Genomic DNA, 20,687 nt, shown 5'->3' with positions numbered 1-20,687 from the left:
ATCCCTCCGGGGGTGGCCACCGGGGCGCTGGGCCCGGGCGGCTTGCTGGGCGCTGGCGGCGTGCTGGCCAATGAGGGCATCCTGGCGGGCCAAGGCGGCCTGCTCGGCGGAGGTGGTCTCCTCGGCGACGGAGGCCTGCTCGGAGGCGGCGGTGTCCTGGGGGTGCTTGGCGAAGGCGGCCTCCTCAGCACCGTGCAGGGCATCACGGGGTAAGGCTGCTGCGTTTCCTATCAAGTTCCCCTGAACCAACAAATGTGGGGGCATCCTCTGGGAGGGACCTTGGGCCTGGACATCACAGAGACCCACTTTACACAGTTTGGGTTCTTGGCAGGAAATAGTGCAGCGTCTGAGCCCAAATGTATGTTAGGTAGTTGCGTGTGACTTGGCGCTAGCTTCTCCATTTCTCCAGCCTCAGCTTCCTCACATGTAGAATGGCCATAGTAATGTGGTTCAGCAGAAAATCCCGAGTATTTAAAATTAATCACACGTGTGGTGTATATGTGATATATTCAGCCACACCCAGGCTCCTTCTCAGAGACATTTAATTAAATATGTAGAACTTCTACTATGTGAGGGACACTGTGTGGGCACAGGGGCAGACCCAGGGGTTAGCCCGGGCCAGAGGGGCTTGTGGGCTGGTGGGTTGTATGGGCTTGGGTGACGGAGCCTGCAGAAAGCGGCCAGTCACAACAGGCATGGAGGCCTGGGGGATAAGTGAGCTCACCCCCCAGAGGCTGAGGGGCTTCCTGGAGGGGGAGCTCAGCTGCGGTCTGAAGCCTGGGCAGGAGGAGCCTCACACAGGCAGGGGCAAGCAGCGGGAACGGCACCTTGGTGTGGAAACAGGCACAGTGGGTCCCTGGGTGATGGGCCTGAGCTTCTCCTCAGATTCCATGAGCTGCCCGGGAACCGCAGGTCTCTTAGCATCAGGGGTATGCAGGAGGAGCAGAACAGGGGTGTGAGGTAGGGTGCTGCGGCGAGCCGTGGCAGTGGGGCCTCAGGTCACACGGCTGTCACCCTGTGCAGGCTGCGCATCGTGGAGCTGACCCTGCCCCGGGTGTCGGTGCGGCTCCTGCCCGGTGTGGGTGTTTACCTGAACCTGTACACCCGCGTGGCCATCAACGGGAAGAGGTATGTGTTCTTGCCGCTGTGTCCCCACAGGGAGAGCTCGGGCAAGTCACCTCCCCTCACCACACCTGGTCTCTGCATCCATCATGTGGGGAAGTGAAGGCACCCTGCAGTCACTGTCCTGCAAAGGCAGCCTAGCGTGTTCGGGGATGGGAGCCGAGGGCGAACCGGGGCTTGATTCCTGACTCCTATAAGCTGCATGACCTTGGATCAGACTTCCAGTGTCACTGAACCTTAGTGTCTTCACCTGTACTGGGCTGTAAGGCCACCCCCTCCCACCCTCAGAGAGTCTCCCTTGCAGTAGGTGCTTCCTGGAGGACCTCAGAGGTGGGCTTTTCCATCAGTCAGTCCCCAAGGATGAGGTCATGTCTCCAAAGTAAGGTGATTGGATGGTTATCTTGGAAACCAGGGTGTATGCAGATCTCTGGTCTCAGCCTGCTCAGAGATGAGCAAGGGGCATGATGGCTGACAGGGACAGCCAGGGCTAAAGCCTGAGCTGAGAGATGCCGGCAGGCTTGGTGGCTGGCCTGTGACTCACTGTCCTCCTGGCCCCTTGGTCTCCTTCAGTCTCGTTGGCTTCCTGGACATCTCAGTGGAGGTGAACATCTCAGCCAAGGTCCGGCTGACCATGGACCGCACCGGTTATCCACGGCTGGTGATCGAGAGGTGTGACACCCTGCTCGGGGGCATCAAAGTCAAGCTGCTGCGAGGGTGAGTCCAGCCAGCAGGGAGTGCCGTGGGCAATGCTGGAACATCTGTCTCTGGCAAACAGAATGGTGCCTCTCCTCTCCCTGTGTCCTGGGCTGGGAGAGCCGAAACCGGGGAGCAGTGAGGACCCAGACAGGGCCGTTCACACTCTCCCCTGGCCCTGGCCTGGCATGTGCCTGATGGGAATTCATGGGCTGTGCTTTTGAACCCAAGATACAGGCTTCAGCCAACTTGGGGAATGGTTATGACACACCCAGCTCCAGGCCTCTGAACAGGCCTTCAGCCGTGTGGCCAGGAGGATACCTGGGAGTTAGGGCTCTGCTTTATTCTTTATTGCTCCTTGACTTTGGACAACTCTGTTGCCCTCTTTGGGCTCCAGATTCCCCCTCTGTGAAATGAAGATAAATTCTTGTTTCCTTGGTAATTGAGATGATGAATGTAAAGCTCTAAGTGCATAAACTGCCTGATGTAAGAGTTTATAAATATATGTTGCATTAGCTAGCTTTGCTGTGACTAGGACACAATACCCGACACCCCCACAACTTAAAGGAGAGGAAGGTTAACTTGGCTCACGTTTTGGGGATTCAGCCCATGGTGGGCTGGCTCCAAGGCAGACACAGCGTGGTGGAGGAAATCTGCAAGGCAGCCAGGAAGCAGAGAGAGAGGAGGGAGGGGCCAGGACAAAAATGGGGCCTTCCAGACCCCACCTCCGAACAGCACATTTAGTGACTGAGCTCCTCAGTGGATTAATCCACTGCTGAGTACGGTGATCCACGATCCAATCATCTTCCTGGCCCCGCTGCTGAACACGCGAGACTTTTGGGGGACATACTAGATCTAAATGACAGCACATGTCTCAGAGCAGTTATCTGTCCTTCAGTGTCCCACCCCATGGGGCCATTTCTCAGCTCTGCTGTCCAAGGCACCCCTGGTCAGGTATATTTCTATTATACATTCCCTACAAAGTGACCAAGACCCCACTTCTGTCCAGAGAGGTTTCGAGTGTCCGTACACTGGCCAGCACCCTGTCGCCAGGTGGCGGTTGGAATAACACATGTTCAGGACATCTGAGGGCCAAGCCCCTTTCTCCCAGCATGGGGGATGCTTCTCCAGCCTCTCTGTGGGGTCACTGTCCCCGCTTTCCCTCCTGTCTTATCAGTTCCTTAGCCCAGTGCTGCCGCCCTGCTCTTATCAAGACTTGGGCAGCAGAAAAGCTCCATGCGATGTTGAACCCAGGCTGTGTGACTCGTGCGGGCTTCTCCCTGTCTTTGTTTCTGCTTCAAGGGGGATGGGGGCAGAGAAAACTGGGCCCTGGGGTTCAAAACATAGAAGTCTCACAGACTTTCAAGTTCACATTTTCACTCGAAATATATTTGACAGTAACATAATTAAAGACAAACAGGCACAGAGTGAAGCTGTCCCTTCTTCTCTGTCCTCCTGCCCCTTCCCCCAGCCCATCGTGGTCATTCGGTTCCTAGTTCTCCTTCCAATTTCCTTGTTTAAATGCAGCAAATAAGAGTGTCGATTTTCAGTCCCATTCCCTTTTTGCAAATGGGCACCTGCTCTCAACTCTGCTCTGTACTTTGCTTTTTGCTAACTCCATCAGGGAATTCTCTGTGTCCAAACACTGAACACACCCTTGTTTAACTGTTCACAGCTGTGTAATGCTCCATCCTCTGGATAAACCCTACAGCTGGGCATTTCAGTGTGTCTAATCTGCTGCTGCGGCAACAAATAACCTTTTGTAGATGTCATTTCACACATGACCCCATGCATCCATTGGATAATCTCACAGAAGGGAAAAAATAGCTGTGCCCTGAATATTCACAAGGGCCACAACTGGTGACCAAAAAGGTCAGCGTGCTTCATCTTCCTGGCTGATGCACCAAGTGCAATAGCAAGCAGAAACATTGAAACAACACCCAGAATTTGGAGGCAGATTTATTTTACATCAACAGGCACCAATCAGGATCATTCCCAAACTATCAGGTCCAAAGGCCCAGGGAGGGAGGTTTTTGTGGGACTGCCAAGGGGAGGTCAGAGGTAGGGTATTTGACTGTCTTTGATTGCTTCTTACAATATGCATCATAGTGACCAGCTATGCATCATAGCGACCAGCCGTTTCTAGGAGACAGAGGCAACCGGCACTGCAACAGGAACCATTACCTGGGCAACTAAGAAACAGAAGTATACTGGCAGGGGACACTTTCTGTTATACTCAGCCTGCCCTTCTCTCCCTAGACTTCTCCCCAACCTTGTGGACAACTTAGTAAACCGAGTCCTGGCCAATGTGCTCCCCGACTTGGTAAGAGCGGGTGGGAAGGACCACAGTCCTGCCTTTATCCTGAGGGGCATGCAGAAAGACAGGGCCAGGGTCAGGACAGGTTCTTGGGGTCTGGGAAGGGCTCGGAGACATGGAGGGACAGATGGCAGAGGGAAAGGGGGAGGTGGCTGAGCTTCACGCTGCTCTGGGTTCCACTCTCAGCTTTGACTCTTCTGAGCCCTGTGACAAGTCACACTGCTTTCCTGCATCTCCGTTCCCCATCTCTAGGATAGGGATTGTGACAGAGGCTCCCCATGGGGCCAAGGTGAGGACACAGCCTGGCACAGAACAGTCATCAGTCATGAGCTGCCCTTGCTGCTGTGGGCGCATCCCCTTCCGGACTCCCTGCAGCACCATCTGACCCATGACATTTCTCCCCGCAGCTCTGCCCCATCGTGGACGTGGTGCTGGGTCTTGTCAATGACCAGCTGGGTCTCGTGGACTGTAAGTCCTTCCTGCTTGGCAGCACTGGGCGAATGTTGCTAATGGCTGCTTGGGCCAGGCTTGGGGATACAGCAATGTCTGGGAGGAGGGTCCTGCATGGTGCGGGTGGCAGGCATGCCCACCTGCTCTTTCCTTCTGCCCCTAAACATCCCACCTGGCCTGGGGGAGCGGGGTGTGAGCTGGCTCTGCCCTGGCAGCTGTGCACTCAGAAGTTCAGCAGCTTCCTCTTCTCTAAGATGGCACAGGGAGGGAAGGTGTCTGGGCAGCCGAGGGCACAGCCTGTGACCTCCCCTTTGCCCACAGCTCTGATTCCGCTGGGCATCCTGGGAAGTGTGCAGTATACATTCTCCAGCCTCCCGCTGGTGACCGGCGAGTTCCTGGAGCTGGACCTCAATGTGAGTCCTGTGTCTTGGGCTGGGAGGGGTGAGGGTGGCAACATGGGAACAGGGGCCTTTTCCTACTAGACTAAGACCTGTAGGAATCCTGTCAAGAAATACAGTCCTAGCTGACACTCGCCAGTGCTCAGTGAGCGCCAGGCACATTGTAAGCTCTTCCTGGAGGTTCAGTCAGTCTGTCCCAAAACCACAGCATGAGGGGGGCATGCTTATTGAGGAAACAGGGGCACAGAGGGACTAAACCACTCTCCCAGGTCTAGTCAATGTGAACCTGGGGTCTGAACCCACATGAGTCAGCTTCCGACTCTGGAACTGCCGCTACGGGCTGGTTTGGCTGGTGTGCACTTTAACAACTGGATTTCTACAGTTAAAAATAAGTCCTGATTGGCAGCATTTGGCAATTTCCATGGCATAAACACTCTGCCATGGCCGCTTTCCACCCGCCAGCGCAGCGGCACTCAAAGTGAGCTTGGGAAGAGACACGTGAGTTGGAATCAGTGCTCCAAGGGCCCCGGGACCTGCTATGGGGGCTGAATACGCACCTGCACCAGGCACCTGCCATGCACACACACACACACACACACACACACACACACACACACACGTAACGCGTTCACAAACACCCACTCCCCAGAGCAGACCCCTAGGCCCTGCTGGGTGCCCTGCCTGGGCTGGGAGCTGGGAGAGTAGCAGTGAGCCCGACAGTCAACCCTGGGGGATGCTGATCAGCTGGAGGGACCAGGCCGCAAAGATTCACTGGAATAAATATGCAGTGATCCGTCCAGCGCTGTCCGAGAGCCAGAATCACAGGGGTGGGATCCCCCAGTTCAGGAGCGCTTCCTCGGGGGGTGACCCTTGCTCTTGGAGCAGCTTTGGCGAAGGTGAGGTGGTGAGGGGTGAGGACTGACAGGGTCCTAGTCGCTGTACTGCAGAGGGCAGGTGCCAGCTGAGGGACTGTGATGGGGCCCAGGTGGCCCTGGGACAGAGTCCACAGAGCTCTGTGGGCTGTCACCAGGACTGTGGCCCTGACAAGGGGACGTGCCAGTGTGTCCCCTACAGAAGCGCCAGCACGCACAGCGGAGAAGCTGTGCCAGGGATGCACAGAAGGTGTGAGCGGTCCCTTCCGTCACAACCCGAAGTAGAGCTGGGGCCACAAAAAGGAGGCGCCCAGACCCTCGCTCCGGCCTCACTTCAGCCTCCCTCCTCCCTCCTCCCTGCCCCCCACGACCCCTTCCTCTGCCACCGCAGACTTTGGTTTCGGAAGCAGGAGGAGATCTCATCGACTACCCCCTGGGCAGGCCTGCCATGTCCCCCAGGCCACAGATGCCGGAGCTGCCCCCCATGGGTGACAACACCAACTCCCAGCTGGGCATCTCGGCTAACTTCCTGGGCAAGGTGCTGAGCATGCTGCAGAAGGAAGGGGCACTGAACATCGACATCACTGACGGCATGGTGAGTGCTGGGCTTCTGCCGACCCTCTGCAGTCCCCAGCTGGGGGCGGCCACTTTGGCCCATCTCCAGGTCCCAGAGGTTGCGCCAGTCACGTCCAGTTGCCCAAAGCTGGTGCTCAGGGGCTTCCACTGGGCTCACAGACTTGATGCTAAACAGCGTCCCATCACAAGACACATGTTGCTCTTATTCAAGTCTTGGATTTTATCTCAATCCTTTAAAAAAAAATAACATATACTCACTTATCTGTACCTCAATATAAGTATTTAGAATCCTTCTACTTGGAAAGTGAATACCAAGTATATAAGTAATTAAAAGATACATAAGAAGCTAGGCATGGTGGCACATATGTGGGAGGCTGAGGCAGGAGGATTGTGAGTTCGAGCCCAGTCTGGGCAACTTAGTCATTTAGCAAGACCCTGCCTCAAAATAAAAGAATAAAAAAGGACTGTGTGGATGTAAGTTCAGTGTGAAGGCCCTGGGTCCAATCCCCAGTGCCACACACATGGAAAGGTAACTTAGGAACATAATACCACCCTGACATGGGCTCCAGTCATTTTTTTCTCTGAACTCTTTTGAAAACTTTTAAGCCTTCAGAAAAGTTGCAGAATAGCACAACTCATGCGCACATACACTTTACCCAGATGCACTAGTTCCTATCTATCTATCTATCTATCTATCTATCTATCTATCTATCTATCTATCATTTATGTATCTATGTATGTATCATCTATCTATCATCTATCTTCTTACCGATCTATCCTTCCATCCATCCACCCATCATTTACCCAGCATCCACCCATCCATTTTTCCATCCACTTGCTCACCTACACCTCCATCCATCCATTGATTCACTGCTCCTTCCTTCCCTCCTTCCACCCTCTATCCATCTACCTGCCCATCCATCCACTCATCCATCCATCTCCCTCCCTCTACCCATCCCACCTGACGTTTTGCTCATGATGTTTTGCCCCATAAACTTCACCGATTCTCTCAAGAATGAAATGTTCTCCGTAAGGGCATCACACAAATTATGTCAGTCTTGAACTCCACCAAGGAGAACGTATCCATTTAGTGCCAGGATTTAGTTAGCCCTGTTACAGTTTGAAGCAGCTCTCTTTTAAAAAATTTTATTTTATGGAAAAAATAAAATAAAATTAGTAACTACTTTGAAGATAACAATACACAGTGTACTAACTATTGTTATTCTCCTATTACTTTGTCATGTACCCCCTTTTTTAATTGAGGGACAGCAGCGCTTGTCAGCTGGTGACTCCACAGGCAGTGATAGCCATGCAGGAGGTAGTGGGGATGCTTCGTCACATCTCATTGATTTTATGGTTGCCAAGAGGGGCTGGCTTTCCATTGTTTTAGTGTCTTAGGTCTTAACAAATGAGTCACTTTGTAGAAAACAACAAGGAGACACAGTACGAGTGGTTTGGGGACATGGCAGAAGTCAAGGGTTTGGTGGACACTGGTTTGTGAAATGGACTGGAGGATGTGTGCCTTGCTTTAATAAAGAGTTACATTGTACAGAAGAAATGCCAGGCTCTTCCTCCTGTTCTTCAAGTCAGGCCCGTGAAGCTGCAGGCACCCTCTTGGCCACACAGTGGCCGCTGTTGGGAGGTGGAGCCTCCCCACGGGCCACTCAGGGGACAAGGTGCCCTACTGGTGACTCAGCATGCAGCAGGCTGACGGCTGTGCCTCTGTACCTCCTCACTCACACGACCCTTGTCCTTGTCCCACAGTTTGATGAGCTTCCTCCACTCACCACGTCCACGCTGGGAGCCCTGATTCCCAAGGTGCGTAAGTAAGGCGGGCAGCGCCGTTGTCTCCGCCTCACTCCCTTGAGCTGGTTGGAAGGAAAGATGCTCAACATGGGTGATGGCTCTCACCTGCTTCCCAGCAGGTGCAGTGACACAGGTGTGGAGAACAGACCCCGCGTGGGAGGGGCCCACAGAGGGAGGGAGGTGGACAGACTCCGAACTCTGGCAGTGGACCAGCCTGTGCAGGTCTAATCCTGGCCCAGGATTAGTCACACTCCTTTGCTGTGTGACTTTGACACAAGTCCTAACATCTCTGAACCCTAGTGTCCTTGTTGGTCAGTGAAGCCATGCTAACACAGTCCCATGGGCTCAGGTGATCTGGGAGGGTGGAGGGGATGGTGCAGGAAGAGGGCAGCACAGGGCCAGGCACACAGACGTGTGGGACTTTGAGGGGTGGAGCTAGATCCTTGGAGATGAAGATATGGCACACCCTAGTCATATTACCATACACAAATAGCCCTATCACTCTGAGCCTCTGATTTCTCATCCGGAAAATGGGGACAGTCATGCTCACTCTTTAGGGTGGCTGTGGACCTGGATCTGGAATCCAGGCACAGAGCAGACATTTGGAAAATTTAACTGTATTATTGTTGCTGATAATTACAAATTAAAAGAAAAATTAGAACACATGCACTCTTAGTGGCCATGTGGAGATGGCACAAAGGCCTTTCTAATGCCAGCACTGGCTCAGCGCCCGTGGTCCTGCATTCCGTGGCAGAGATCTTCGTGCAGGAAGTATTCTCAGAGCGAAGGATGGTGGCATCCACAGACGTTTTGGGCATTTCTGCCTTTTTTCCACTTTCCCTGTCTCCTGCCTCAAATTCAGAAACAGGAGCAGAGTCAAATTCAACACCTGGTCGCTACCGCCCTCATGTGTCCAAGAGCAGAACGGCAGTTGTACCATTCTCAAGTACCATAAGCAGGGGCTGCTCCAGGAGGTTGGGGGATCCCTTCGTCCCTGAACTTTTTATTTATTGGATCACTTCCTGTGCACACTGCATTTACAGCTTATAAAATTTTCTTAAAATCCACCCTTTCATTTGTTTCTAACAGTTCCCTCCCACAAGGCAAGGAGTGACAAGCACCCCATTTTACAGATGGGGAAACAGAGGCTCAGAGGCAGAGCTGGGCTAGAGCAGGGACTCAGGCCTTGGCACAGCTGTAGGTCAGCCTCAGTGGGTTCAGGCTGGACACGGAGGCGTGTGTCTTGGGGACCCAGGCCAGGGAGAGCCCCCCGGAGAGCTTGGCCAGCTCTGGGGCTGAGGGGGTGATTGCTCTGGGGACAGTTCTGGGTGATGTGGGGTCTCTGTGAAGCGGGTGAGACTGCTTGCTCTGGCTGCAATGGTTGGGACGCCAGGTGCCTCCCAGGAAGTACTGAAAATCACCCTAGGAAAGGCCAATTTGTCAAATAATTGACTTGTTGACAGCCAGTCTGCCAAAGGGTGAATTCATGGTGTGATCAAATGACTGAACTTACAAGGTTTTTACTCTGGCCAAGAGCTTATACAAAAGAATTGAGGAACATGAACGAAGTCTCAGGGCCAGGCCCTGGGCTGCAGCATTGCCCATGGTGAATTTTCCTCCAAATGGGCTTTTTTCTACTCATTTAATATATTTAAGAAGAAGACCCTTAAAATCAGTTGCATGGTGAATCCATTATCAGTAAATGTGACAAACTGGTCATTTGGTGTCTTTAGCAGACTAGGTTTGGGGATTAGTGTGCAGCAAGCAGGGTCCATTCCCTTCCCTGTGGGTCTCAGGATACCTGGTGAATTCAGGTAGGATGGGGGGCTGGGCTTTTCTCGGGGACATCGCATGAGATACCCAGAAGGGTGGACTTTGTCACTGTAGGAAGGATGGCAAAGGGCTGGGGCTCCGTGTTGCACAGACCTGGGCTGGAGCCTCAGCCTCCCTGTTGGCCTTGGACGTCTTGGTTGACATTCCCCTCTGCGCCTCAGTCTTCTCATTTTCAGCCTGGAGAAACAGTATCTCAAGAGTTGTCAAGACTGTCCCTCAGGTCCTGGGCCAGCAGCCCGTGAGACCCCAGCTGGCTCAGTGCCGGGCCTGAGCCTTCATGTGTCAAGCTTGAGCCCGGCCCTCTGTCAGCACTGTCACACTCAGTTCCTACAACAGCCCTGCAAATGGTCCGAGACTGCATCCTCTCCCCTGGTACCACAGCGGGCCGCTGGCTTTGCCTGTGGCCTGTAGCACTCCAGAAATGTTGGATCTGAAGCCACCCAGGGAGGCCCTGGGCTCTGGCTTTGGAGATTGGTTGACAGCCCTCTGGCCAAGGGCCCCACTCACTTGGCTGCGTGCCCACCTGCAGGTGTTCCAGCAGTACCCTGAGTCCCGTCCGCTCACTATCAAGATCCAGGTCCCCGACCCGCCCTCAGTGACCCTGCAGAAGGACCAGGCACTGGTGAAGGTGTTTGCCACCTCCGAGGTCGTGGTCTCCCAGCCCAATGACGTTGAGACCACCATTTGCCTCATTGACGTGGTAAGTGTCTGGGGTGCTGTTGGCTCCCCAGCTGTGCTTCAAAACAATCGCGTGGTCTCCTGAAGCCCTCATACCCCTTCAGATCCCCACAATCTCTACCATGGTGACTGCTTGTCCATCTTCCATGCCAGAAAATGATTCACACCCAGTCTTTACCATTTCTAGCTGTGTGACCTTGGGCAGGTCACTCCCTGTCTCTGGGCCTGCTTTGTCCTCTACTACAAGGGTTTGGCCATAGGTCATGAGTATTAATAAGATGCTTAGAGCCGTATTGGATGTACTGTAAAGGTTCCCGAAGCATTGGCTGTTGTCATTCTCATGGGTTGTATACCACGGGGCACGATGGGGTTGACCCAGGTCATTCATTCGCAATATGTATTGGATAACTACTTCCTACTGGGATTAGACTTCCTACTGGATGCAAGGAAAAGAGAAACAAGACAGAAGGTACCTGCTTCCTTGTCCATGGTGCCTAACCATGGACAGACACACAAACACCAATTTCCACAATTATTTCATGGAAAAGAATCTTCTTTCTTTACATTTTGAATTGATGCATAATAATTGTGCCTAGATTTAGGATACCATGAGATTTTTCAGAACATGTGTACAATGTGTAGTGATTAAATCAGGGTAATTAGCATATCTATCCCTTCAAACTTTTTTCTTTGTTGTGAAAACACCGAAAGTTCTTTCTTTTGGCTTTTTGGCAATGTATAACACACAATTGTTAACCATAGTCACCCTACTGTGCAATAGGATGCTAGAAGTTATTCTAGAGGAATCCATTTAAAATGTGAATTATATTACTCCCCTCCTTTCCTTCAGTCCTCAACAAGAAGCCGGTCTCTTGAAAATGACCCTTAAAGTCCTGCAGGGGCGTCATCTGCTCACTTCTCAGCTCTTCTGTGCTCCCCAAAGTGTCGGGCACGGTCTGACCTCAGGGTGTTCACGCGTGCTGTTTCCTAGGTGTGGAATGCTCCTCCTCGGATATCTGCAGGGCTTACTCCCTTATTTTCTTTAGACCTCTGCTCAAAAGGCCCTCCTCAGAGAGACCTTCTCAGATCACTTGTTTAAATGCCTACTCTGTTACTCTTCTGTCCCTGTCTGTCTCTCTCTTTTTCTCCCTTACTTTGCTTGATCAGACATTATCAAACACATCTGTTAGTTTGTTGCTGGCCAGAGACTTGGCGATCTCCTTCACTGTGGGATCCTCAGAGTGTAGCGCAGGCCCAGGACATGGTAGGGCTCACTACGCATATCACATGTTAAGTGGGAAGTGCCATCCCTTCTGTGTATGTCTACAGGGTCAGACACTTGAAGCTCTCATCCCTTCTATGTCTTCCTTCCTTTGAGAAGAAATGAGCCACTTCTGGTCTGAAGTGGGTGTTTCTGGCTGGCCACGGTGTGCGGGGCCTTCTCTCCCCCTCTCATCAGGTGAGAGATCAGAAGGACCAATTCTTACCCAGTCTGCACTCACCCATCAGCCCCTATTGTAGGACTTCCCATCAACAGCCCAGGCTTTGAGCCAGCTGACAGCCTGTCATCAGAACTTCCCACTGCCCCAGGGCAGCAGAGCCCACAGCTCTGCTTGGTTTGGCCCCATTCCACTCTGGCGTCATAGAGTCCACTCTCTGGTCTCTCTGTCCTGTTACTACTTTCCTCTTTTCTTCCCCAAGGGCCTTGCCCATGCCCTTCCCACTGCCTGGATTACTTTTCACCTTCTTTTTCATTTGGTCAACTCCCATCCTTCAGTCCTCCATTCAAACTCTATTTCTTAAGGATGATTTCGATACCAGTTTAGGGCCTTGCCACAGGCACCCAGAACCCCAGCTCCTCTGTATCATGCCAGTCTTTGTTATTGTTGTTACTAATACCATTTTTGAACTTGTTGGGAGGTTGCTTTTATTTTCATAAGGCTAACTTTTAAATTAAATTAAATGTGATCCAAGGAAACAAAAATAATTTTCCAACAAAATTTCTGCTGGAAGAAGGGAATGAGGCTGTGCCTTTTATGCCTTCTTCTAGGAGATGGGGCAGTTATGATTGACAGCCATGATGCCCAATTCCACCTGCAATGGCTCACCAAGAAAAGGCTTCACAGGCTGCAAGCCACCTCCCTCTCTTCTCTAAGGCATCTCAGAGGATCTTGGTAAACATCCCCAGTGCCAAGCGTGGGAATCCTGTGACATTTGTCTTCCTGAGAACTATTTACTTACCCAGCCCATTCTGTGATTTACTTGCAGCCAACAGCTGATGTTGGCCTCTTATTGCTGACCCCTTCCCTTGGTGGAGAGATCTAGTACGTGACGAGTGCTATTGCAAGGCCCCTGCTTATACAAGTATGAGGAGTTGTGGCCAAGGCCTCAGGGAACAGCCTTCTGGACTCAGGCTCAGCACCAGGCACACAGTGAGCCCTCAGCAGTAGCCTTGGCTGAGGGCGGTGACATTTCCTTTTCCTTCTCCTTCCCTCCAGGACACAGATCTCTTGGCCTCGTTTTCTGTGGAAGGAGATAAGCTCATGATTGATGCCAAGCTGGACAAGTAAGGGGGTTTTCTGCTTTGGGTTCCTGCTCCTCAGAAAGGTGTCTTGGGTGCTGCTGTGCTGTGGCTGTGGCTGTGGCTGTGGCCGGCTCACATCCAGGGAAGGATTACAGGGCTGCCAGGGAGGCGTTTGAGGCCTCCTGAATGGTTGTCAGGGCTGCAAAGGCGAAAATGGTCTGTGCCTGCTAATACCGCATCAGGAGCTGGCCCTGGTGGTCAGACCATGGACTGAACAGAAAGACCTTCCTGCCAGCAGCAGTGGCATCCATAGTAATCGTGATGCTGGTGATGGTGCTGTACCAGGCTCCGCTCTTGGTCCTTGTCATATGTTGTGTCCTCCCTAGGGACCCATAAAGTCGGGGCTATTTTGATGCCTCTTTGAAGATGAGGAATTGACAGCTTAGGGAGGCGGATTTACTAACTCAAGCCACACAGTAAGCACAGAGAGGGTCAGGGAGCTGACCCAGGTCAGTGTGCCTTGCTGCATGCAGTGGCTACCAGCACTGGCCTTAGAGTCTGGCAGTATGGGTTCAAATCCTGATGTGACCACCAACTGGCTGTGTGATGTTGCCTAAGTGACTACCTGGCTGACTCTCTTTTCTCATCTGAAAATGGGGACAATAGCTTCCTATTTCATAAGATTTATAAAAATAATAGCTACTATGTATTAGATGCCATCTATGTGCCAGGCACTGAGCTAAGTTCTAGATGTTGCTTCATTTAATTCTTGACATCAACCTATGGAAAGAAGTACTCATTATTTCCATTGCAAGATTAATGAGATGATGTGTCAAGCATTTGGTGTGGACTTAAGTGACTGTAAGATCTTCTTTTTACAACAAATGTTTATTGAGCCCAACAATGCGGCGAGTCATGAGATGGTATTTGTCAGGGGGAAGGAGGAGTTTCTGTGGCAGCAGTATGCAGAGGCCCAGAAGAGAAGGAGCAGCCACAGGAAGAGCTGGGGTTTCCGGCAGGGAGAGTGGTATGGGCAGAGTTAGCAAAGATGGAAGGTGTTTGGAAAGGAATGAGAATTCAGGAAGGAATAAAATACACACAAAATGGAGGCTCCTTTGTGTCCCTCTGGCTGGACAGTGAGCTGATCCTCTTGGGCAGCCCCAATAACTTCCTACCCCTGGCCTCCCAGGAGGCCTCTCAGTGAGAGCCAGGTGTAGTGAGACTGAGGCTGTCACAGAGCAGAGCAAGACCTTGAGGCAAGGTCTCCCCCTCAGAGTAGCACAGCAGCAGAAACTGCAGGTTCCGTGCACGCCACACAGGCAGTGGTTAGGATTTCAGCCTTGCCTATGTGGAAAGCTCTTAGCATCTAGTCTGTGACATGCTTAATGCTCAGGAAATGGAAGCCAGCATTGTTCTTATGAACTCCCGCAGGACATGGGTCTTCCTCAGGATGTTGGTAGACAGCTTCTGGTAGTTTGCTGAACTACAAATGCCTTGTGATTCTTAGGGATCACCACTTCTGATGGGCTGTTTTCTTTATCTGTAGGACCAACCTCAACCTCAGAACCTCAAATGTGGGCAACTTTGATGTAAGTACCATTTCCCCGCAGTAAGGAAAGCTCCCCTTGGAACAGAGACCAGGAAGATCTACCGGGAAGATCTACCGGGAATGGGATTCCTATGAGGCTGGCTGGGCTGGCCAGAGGGTGAATTCCAAAGGGTTGGCCCCAGGGCTGGACTGTCTGAACCTTAGCCTCTCTCCTGTAAGTGATAGGTGCACTGGCTGTCAGCTGAGAGATTTTGGGGCTCAGGCTCTGCTGGCCAGAGATCCCAGGCTCTCCCATACTGACATGGGGTCCTCACCTTGGGCTCCAGGGGCAGGTCCCAAGAGCCCCCTTTCCAGCTGAGTGAACACCCTGCCTGGATTGAGTCTTTATTCTTTCCCCACAGGTGAGCCTCTTGGAGGTGCTGGTTGAGAAGATTTTTGACCTGGCATTTATGCCCGCAATGAATGGTGAGTGTGGGTGTCCATGGCTTTTGGGGGGCACAGGGCTTGGGGACAAGGAGTCTACTGGCTTGGTGGGCATGTTTGGATGTACATTTTAAAGAATGCTACCTCAATATCATTCCAGACAACTTCATTTGAGGCTTATTGATCTAAATTTTTCCTGTTTTTAAAAATTAATTTTAAAAATTAATTTTAAAAATTAATTTTTAATTAATACATAATACTTGTGTATATTTATGGAGCATAGTCTGATGTTGGCCCCAGATGTCCACCAGCCTCCTTATTTGCTTGTTTGGCTCTTTCTTGTTTAGCTGATTGTTTTTGCTTTCTTTCCTGATTGCCTAGGAAAATGCTATGTGCATGAATTTTAGAGTCTGGAACAATTTTTAAAAAGCCTCCTCCCAGAGGCAATTGATCTGAATACTTGGGTATATTTCCTTCTAAATTCTATTTCTCCATTTTTTCTTATGGTGAAGATATTTCCTGACTTCTTTTTAAACGTGAATTTATTTTTAATTATACAGGGACTTCATCATACTATAAAAAGTTCAATCTGCAGATAAAACTTAAGTTGACTTGAACAATATTGCCCACCTCCTTACTAGAATCTACCTCCTGGGCAGCCACATTATCGGTGAGGAGATGTCCTTGCCACCTTTCTAAGTGGTCTACACTCGCATGCTTTATTCTCTCTGTGGAGTCTCAAGAGTGTGGTCTCAGAGCTCCTTGTTGAAGTAAGGGGGTCACCTGGAGGCTGAGATGGCTGTTTGAGCAGCTGGCAGACCTCGTTATGATTAGTGATCTCAGCCCCAAACTCCATCTCCCCACCTCTGCTTCACAGAAGAGAGGACAGAGGGGGCTGGCACTCCTAGTTGAAGTCACCAGTCATACCTTTGGAGAGACCTTGATGACAAACAGACCCTTATTTTGGGACTCATCAGCAGGGGAGACTGAGTCTCTATGGCAGAGAAAGAGCTGGTCACAAAGACCACACATGTTCTCCAGGGAGCGACATGGTGTCAGGAGTTGGGCTGGTAGACCTGGGAAGCAAGAGATTGAGACTGTCAACCTGGCTTAGTCACTAAGACGTGGTTTTCACTTGGGGAAAGTCCTTCCATCTCTCTGAAATGCAGCCCATTGCTTTTAAAAGTGAGAGATTGGGTTACATCTGTGGTTCCCAAACTGGGTCCTCTAAAACATTAGTCCACCAAATACCCTGAAGAAAGGGTTCCATGGTCAGTCAGAACAGGCAAATGCTGAAGATAACCTTGTAGGTAGATTCACGATGCCCTTAGCTCTCTAAAACCTCCTTGGGAGTCAGTAAGTCTGTTTAACTTCACTTGATCAACCCCCCTCCCTTCACAGTCACCCTCCCTCCTTTCCTCCCTCCCTCCTTTCAGAGCATTAGTCACCAGGTCTACCCAGGCTCAGACAACCTGAAACCAAAAGGCAAATCCATGGTGGCCATGTGCTGGGCCTCATGCGTCTTTGTCTCCTTGACTCAGAAAACCTATGTCTTCCCCTCTGTGGGGGACACAGTCCTTGCCTGCAAGGAACCACAGATGAGGGGCAGCAGATGCTCAAACAGGGAGTTCATACGTTGTGATTTATTTCCCTAGTGGCTGAGGTTGGGGTGGGGTAGACCCTAAGGGCTGGGGTCCAGGAAGCCTCACAAGGAGGTGATGTGGGAAAGAGTCTCGGGCAAGGGAAGGCTCCATGCTCAGCAGGGAGGCCGGGGCAAGGGCGTGAACCCCAGGCAGGGACAAAGACCTCAAGGACTAACAGAAGTGGCCGGTCTCCTTGCAAATACAGGGGCTGCTGGTGAGGCTGACACATGTTGGCTGTGTTGACCATGACTGATGGCCTTTCTTTTTAACAGCTGTGCTGGGTTCTGGGGTCCCTCTCCCCAAAATCCTCAACATCGACTTCAGCAATGCAGACATCGATGTCTTGGAGGTAAGGGAAGATAGAATTCTGCCCTCCTGCCTTTTGCTGTCACCTTTGGTCACTGCAAAAGGTCAGGCCAACCGTTGGGAAGATGAGAAAGGGAAGGACTAGAGCCTCTCCCTTCAAAGTGCAGGGCTGAGGGAACAGGAGCAAAGTTGATAGGAATCCCCAAAAGAAACTCTCACATCCTCAGTCTTATTGAGCGCTAACCACAGATGTCACTGTCCTCATCTTCCAGATGGGGCTGGGGTCCAGGAAGCCTCACAAGGAGGTGATGTGGGAAAGAGTCTCAGGCAAGGGAAGGCTCTGTGCTCAGCAGGGAGGCCGGGGCAAGGGCATGTGCTGTAGGCAGGGACAAAGACCTCAAGGACTAACAGAAGTGGCCGGTCTCCTTGCAAATGTGTCTGCTGGTTAGGCAGACACTTCCTGGCTGTGTTGACCATGACTGATGGCCTTTCTTTTTAACAGCTGTGCTGGGGCTCAGAGCAGTAACTGGCCTGTCTAGGGTGGAAATGTGACACAGTACATTAAAAGAACTTCTGCTGAGCACCTACTGTGTCTGTGCCAAAAGAACAGGGATACAGAAATGAACAAGTACAGTCTTGGTCCTCGTGAAGCTTCCCCAGCCCAGTGGGGACACAGGACCTTGGGTAAATATTCCTGAAGTAGTTGACTCATTATGATGATGGCAGGGGCCTTGAAGTTCAAAGGCAGGGTCTCTTGTTTCCACTAGACAAGCCACATGAGCTCAGCATCTGAAAGTTGAAAATAGAGAAAAGATTAGCGAGACACATGTGATTCCTCCTAGATACATATGCATCTCAGCAGCTATACCTTGGGACATTGTGGTGGTTACTTAGTCCAACCTTTCTGGAGTTTTATTTTCAAACATATTACTACTTTATTATAAATTGTTTTTTATTTCTCCTTAACAGTCTGGTAAGAGAACATACTAGTTTAAAATATATCTGTATAAGTAGGTAACCTGTGAGTTTTATTTCAGCATGATAAATGAGACAGCACAAGTACCTGTAAGAAAATGTAAGATGGGCATTGGGTCTGAAGTTTTCACAACAACTCAGCCCTGGGTCTGGCCTTGTAGCCCCTGTGAATAGTGACTGCTCATCTTGTCATTTTTATATGGATCTAGCCATTTATTTTCTATTTTTATTTTGATATGATTTTAAACCTAGAGGAAAACTGCAAGACATAGAACAGACTGTTCCAAATATGCTTTTCTCAGTATCCCCTAATGGTAGTGTCTTCTATAACCAGTGTGTGGTCCCTGAAACCCAGACACTGACCCACAGCCAGGAATCCACACAGCTCCCCCACCAGCTGTCCGCCGTGTCCTGTGTCCCATGCAGGCTCTGGTGCAGGCTCCTGGCTTGCATCTTGTTGTCACCTCTCCTTAGAGTTCACTCATCTGGACAGCTCCTCGCCTCCTCCTTGTGCTTTATGACCTTGACATTTCCCATAAGCCTGGCCTGTTTATGGGATGTGCCTCAAGGTAGATTTGACTGATGTTTCATCATGATTTAATTAGAGGTTGCATTTTTTTTGGCAAGAACATCACAGAAGTGAGGTATGTGCCTTCCTCCACATACTAAATCCAGGTCCCGATGTCCATGTGATGGTTCACTGTTATCACTTGCTTAAGGTGGTTCCTGCCACGTTTCTCCACCATAAAGGCACTATTTTTCCCTTTGTCACTAATAAATGTCTTGCAAGGAGTACGTTGGGACTATGCACAGGTCCTGCTTCTCACCAGCCCTTCTCCCACTATTTTTGGTGAACTCCAGTACTTCTGCCTGTGACGTGCATAGTGGGGGCTTTCTGATTCTGTGATTCTTTTACAGTTAGTAGTTGGAATTCTTCTGTAAGGAAGAGCTGACCTCCATTTATTTCTGTATTCAGTCCATTATTTATACCAATATGCACTCATGGATATTTATTTTGTTCTATGGATTACAGTTCATTACTTTCATTATTGTAGAGTTTTAAAAATGATGTAAACTGGGTTTTTGGAAGATTGGAGAGAGGAGCTCAGAGCCTCTTTTTTATTTAGGGAACGAAGGAGATGAGGGGCAAAGAGGGAAGGGTCTCAGCCCAGGTCCTCTGTAGCAGGGCCCGTGTGAACCTATTCATCACGGCTGTTCAGAGTTCTGCTGTCCAGAAACACAAACCCCTCGCTGGATAGTGTCTGGCCAAGGATGTCACCAGAGCCACCCTGCCTGCTCACCTGGTTCTCTGTTCTACCCTCCAAGGACCTTCTGGTGCTGAGCACATGAGCGACAGAGGCAGAGATGTGGTCGGAAGGAACCAGAACCAGCCCTGGAGAGGCCTGACCTGCACACAGTCCTTGGGCCTAGATCACTTCAGCCTCCACAACAGGCCCCTGCCAGCCTCTTCCCCACCTGTCCCCCCTCCAGGAATTGCTCCAGCCACTGCGTTGTTGGCGAACAATGGCATACACATCAGCCTCTGCAGCGGGGGAGGTGACCTTGGGGACCTAGCTGCAGGACCCAGGCAGAATCCATGCTGAGTCTGTTACACTTTCAATAAAGATCCCACCTTCCCTGCAGCTGGGGTGTCTCTGTGAAGCACCCTCCAGGGTCTGGGTGTTTTCTTTCCTCTGTGCCTGAGCAAGGGGTGTCTGGCAGCTGGGATGGTCCAGCCCACGCCTGGAAAATGTCAGGCGCATCCCAGGAGCCTGCTGAGAAGCAGGAGGGCTTTCATTCAGTTCTCAGAGGCTTCCTTCTCCTCTCACCTTGGCTGACCCCTCTTGCTTCAGTTCCCGCCACCACTCCTCACACATGGAGAGGACCAGGGTTCAGGGGCACTAAGGGCAACACGAGCACACTTCACACTGTGAGGGGTTGTCGGAGTCTGACTCTTGTGTGCTACTGGGACCAGGCTCCCCTCTCCTTCACGGCTCTCAGTTGCCCTCTCCCTTTCCTCTCCTGTTTCCCTGCTGGGACTTGCTGAGGTCTAGGAGGGTGGACAGGTACATCCCAAGTCCCAGACGACGGGTGAAGGAGGCTTCTGCCACTTCCTCCCTCGAGCTCCTATCTGGTGAGTGCTCGGCACCTGCTGAGCCCTGGACTGTGACCTTGGAACACAGTCTCGTTTAATCTCGTGAGAGCACCACAGGGTACCTACCAGGATGGCCCCAGTTTCACAGCTAGGGAAACCGAGGGCCTGAGATATGCCCAGGGTCACACAGTTGAGGTTTGAACCCGGTGATTCAGCTCCGGGATCTCAAGGCTCACCACATCACTGCCTCTGCTCACATGTTGCAGGGGCCACCATAGACTGACTTTGACCCCAAAATTGTGCAGTTAAGAGAGGAAAGAGGACACAGCACAGGGAATCCAACACTGAGAAGCTTCCGCTAGGGAGGGAGGTGCGTCAGCTCTCATTTCACTGGAAAAGGCAAGTTATGAGCCCTCTTGACCTGCCC

General features: G+C 51.3%; 1 protein-coding gene across 2 annotated transcripts in view; it reads left to right on the top strand.

Annotated features, from left to right (window-relative positions):
• Bpifb4 (BPI fold containing family B, member 4) overlaps nucleotides 1-19,802 on the top strand; it is a gene marked incomplete in the record, with an annotated part of 23,512 nt that extends 3,710 nt beyond the window's left edge. For both annotated transcript variants that reach the window (XM_013513876.1, XM_013513875.1), the window contains 14 exon segments: nucleotides 1-209; nucleotides 1,024-1,128; nucleotides 1,693-1,836; nucleotides 4,075-4,138; nucleotides 4,540-4,600; nucleotides 4,904-4,995; nucleotides 6,244-6,447; nucleotides 8,193-8,246; nucleotides 10,597-10,767; nucleotides 13,244-13,311; nucleotides 14,816-14,858; nucleotides 15,220-15,283; nucleotides 17,157-17,233; nucleotides 19,492-19,802. In XM_013513876.1, the coding sequence (XP_013369330.1) occupies nucleotides 1-209; nucleotides 1,024-1,128; nucleotides 1,693-1,836; nucleotides 4,075-4,138; nucleotides 4,540-4,600; nucleotides 4,904-4,995; nucleotides 6,244-6,447; nucleotides 8,193-8,246; nucleotides 10,597-10,767; nucleotides 13,244-13,311; nucleotides 14,816-14,858; nucleotides 15,220-15,283; nucleotides 17,157-17,233; nucleotides 19,492-19,515 (1,380 nt within the window).
• Nucleotides 19,803-20,687: the final 885 nt, after the last annotated feature.

Source organism: Chinchilla lanigera, unplaced genomic scaffold (genome assembly GCF_000276665.1).
Source record: "Chinchilla lanigera isolate Chin_1 unplaced genomic scaffold, ChiLan1.0 scaffold00021, whole genome shotgun sequence".
Lineage (NCBI taxonomy): Eukaryota > Metazoa > Chordata > Mammalia > Rodentia > Chinchillidae > Chinchilla > Chinchilla lanigera.
Note: the sequence above shows the minus strand (reverse complement) of the source record. Positions and strands in the feature narration are given on the sequence as shown.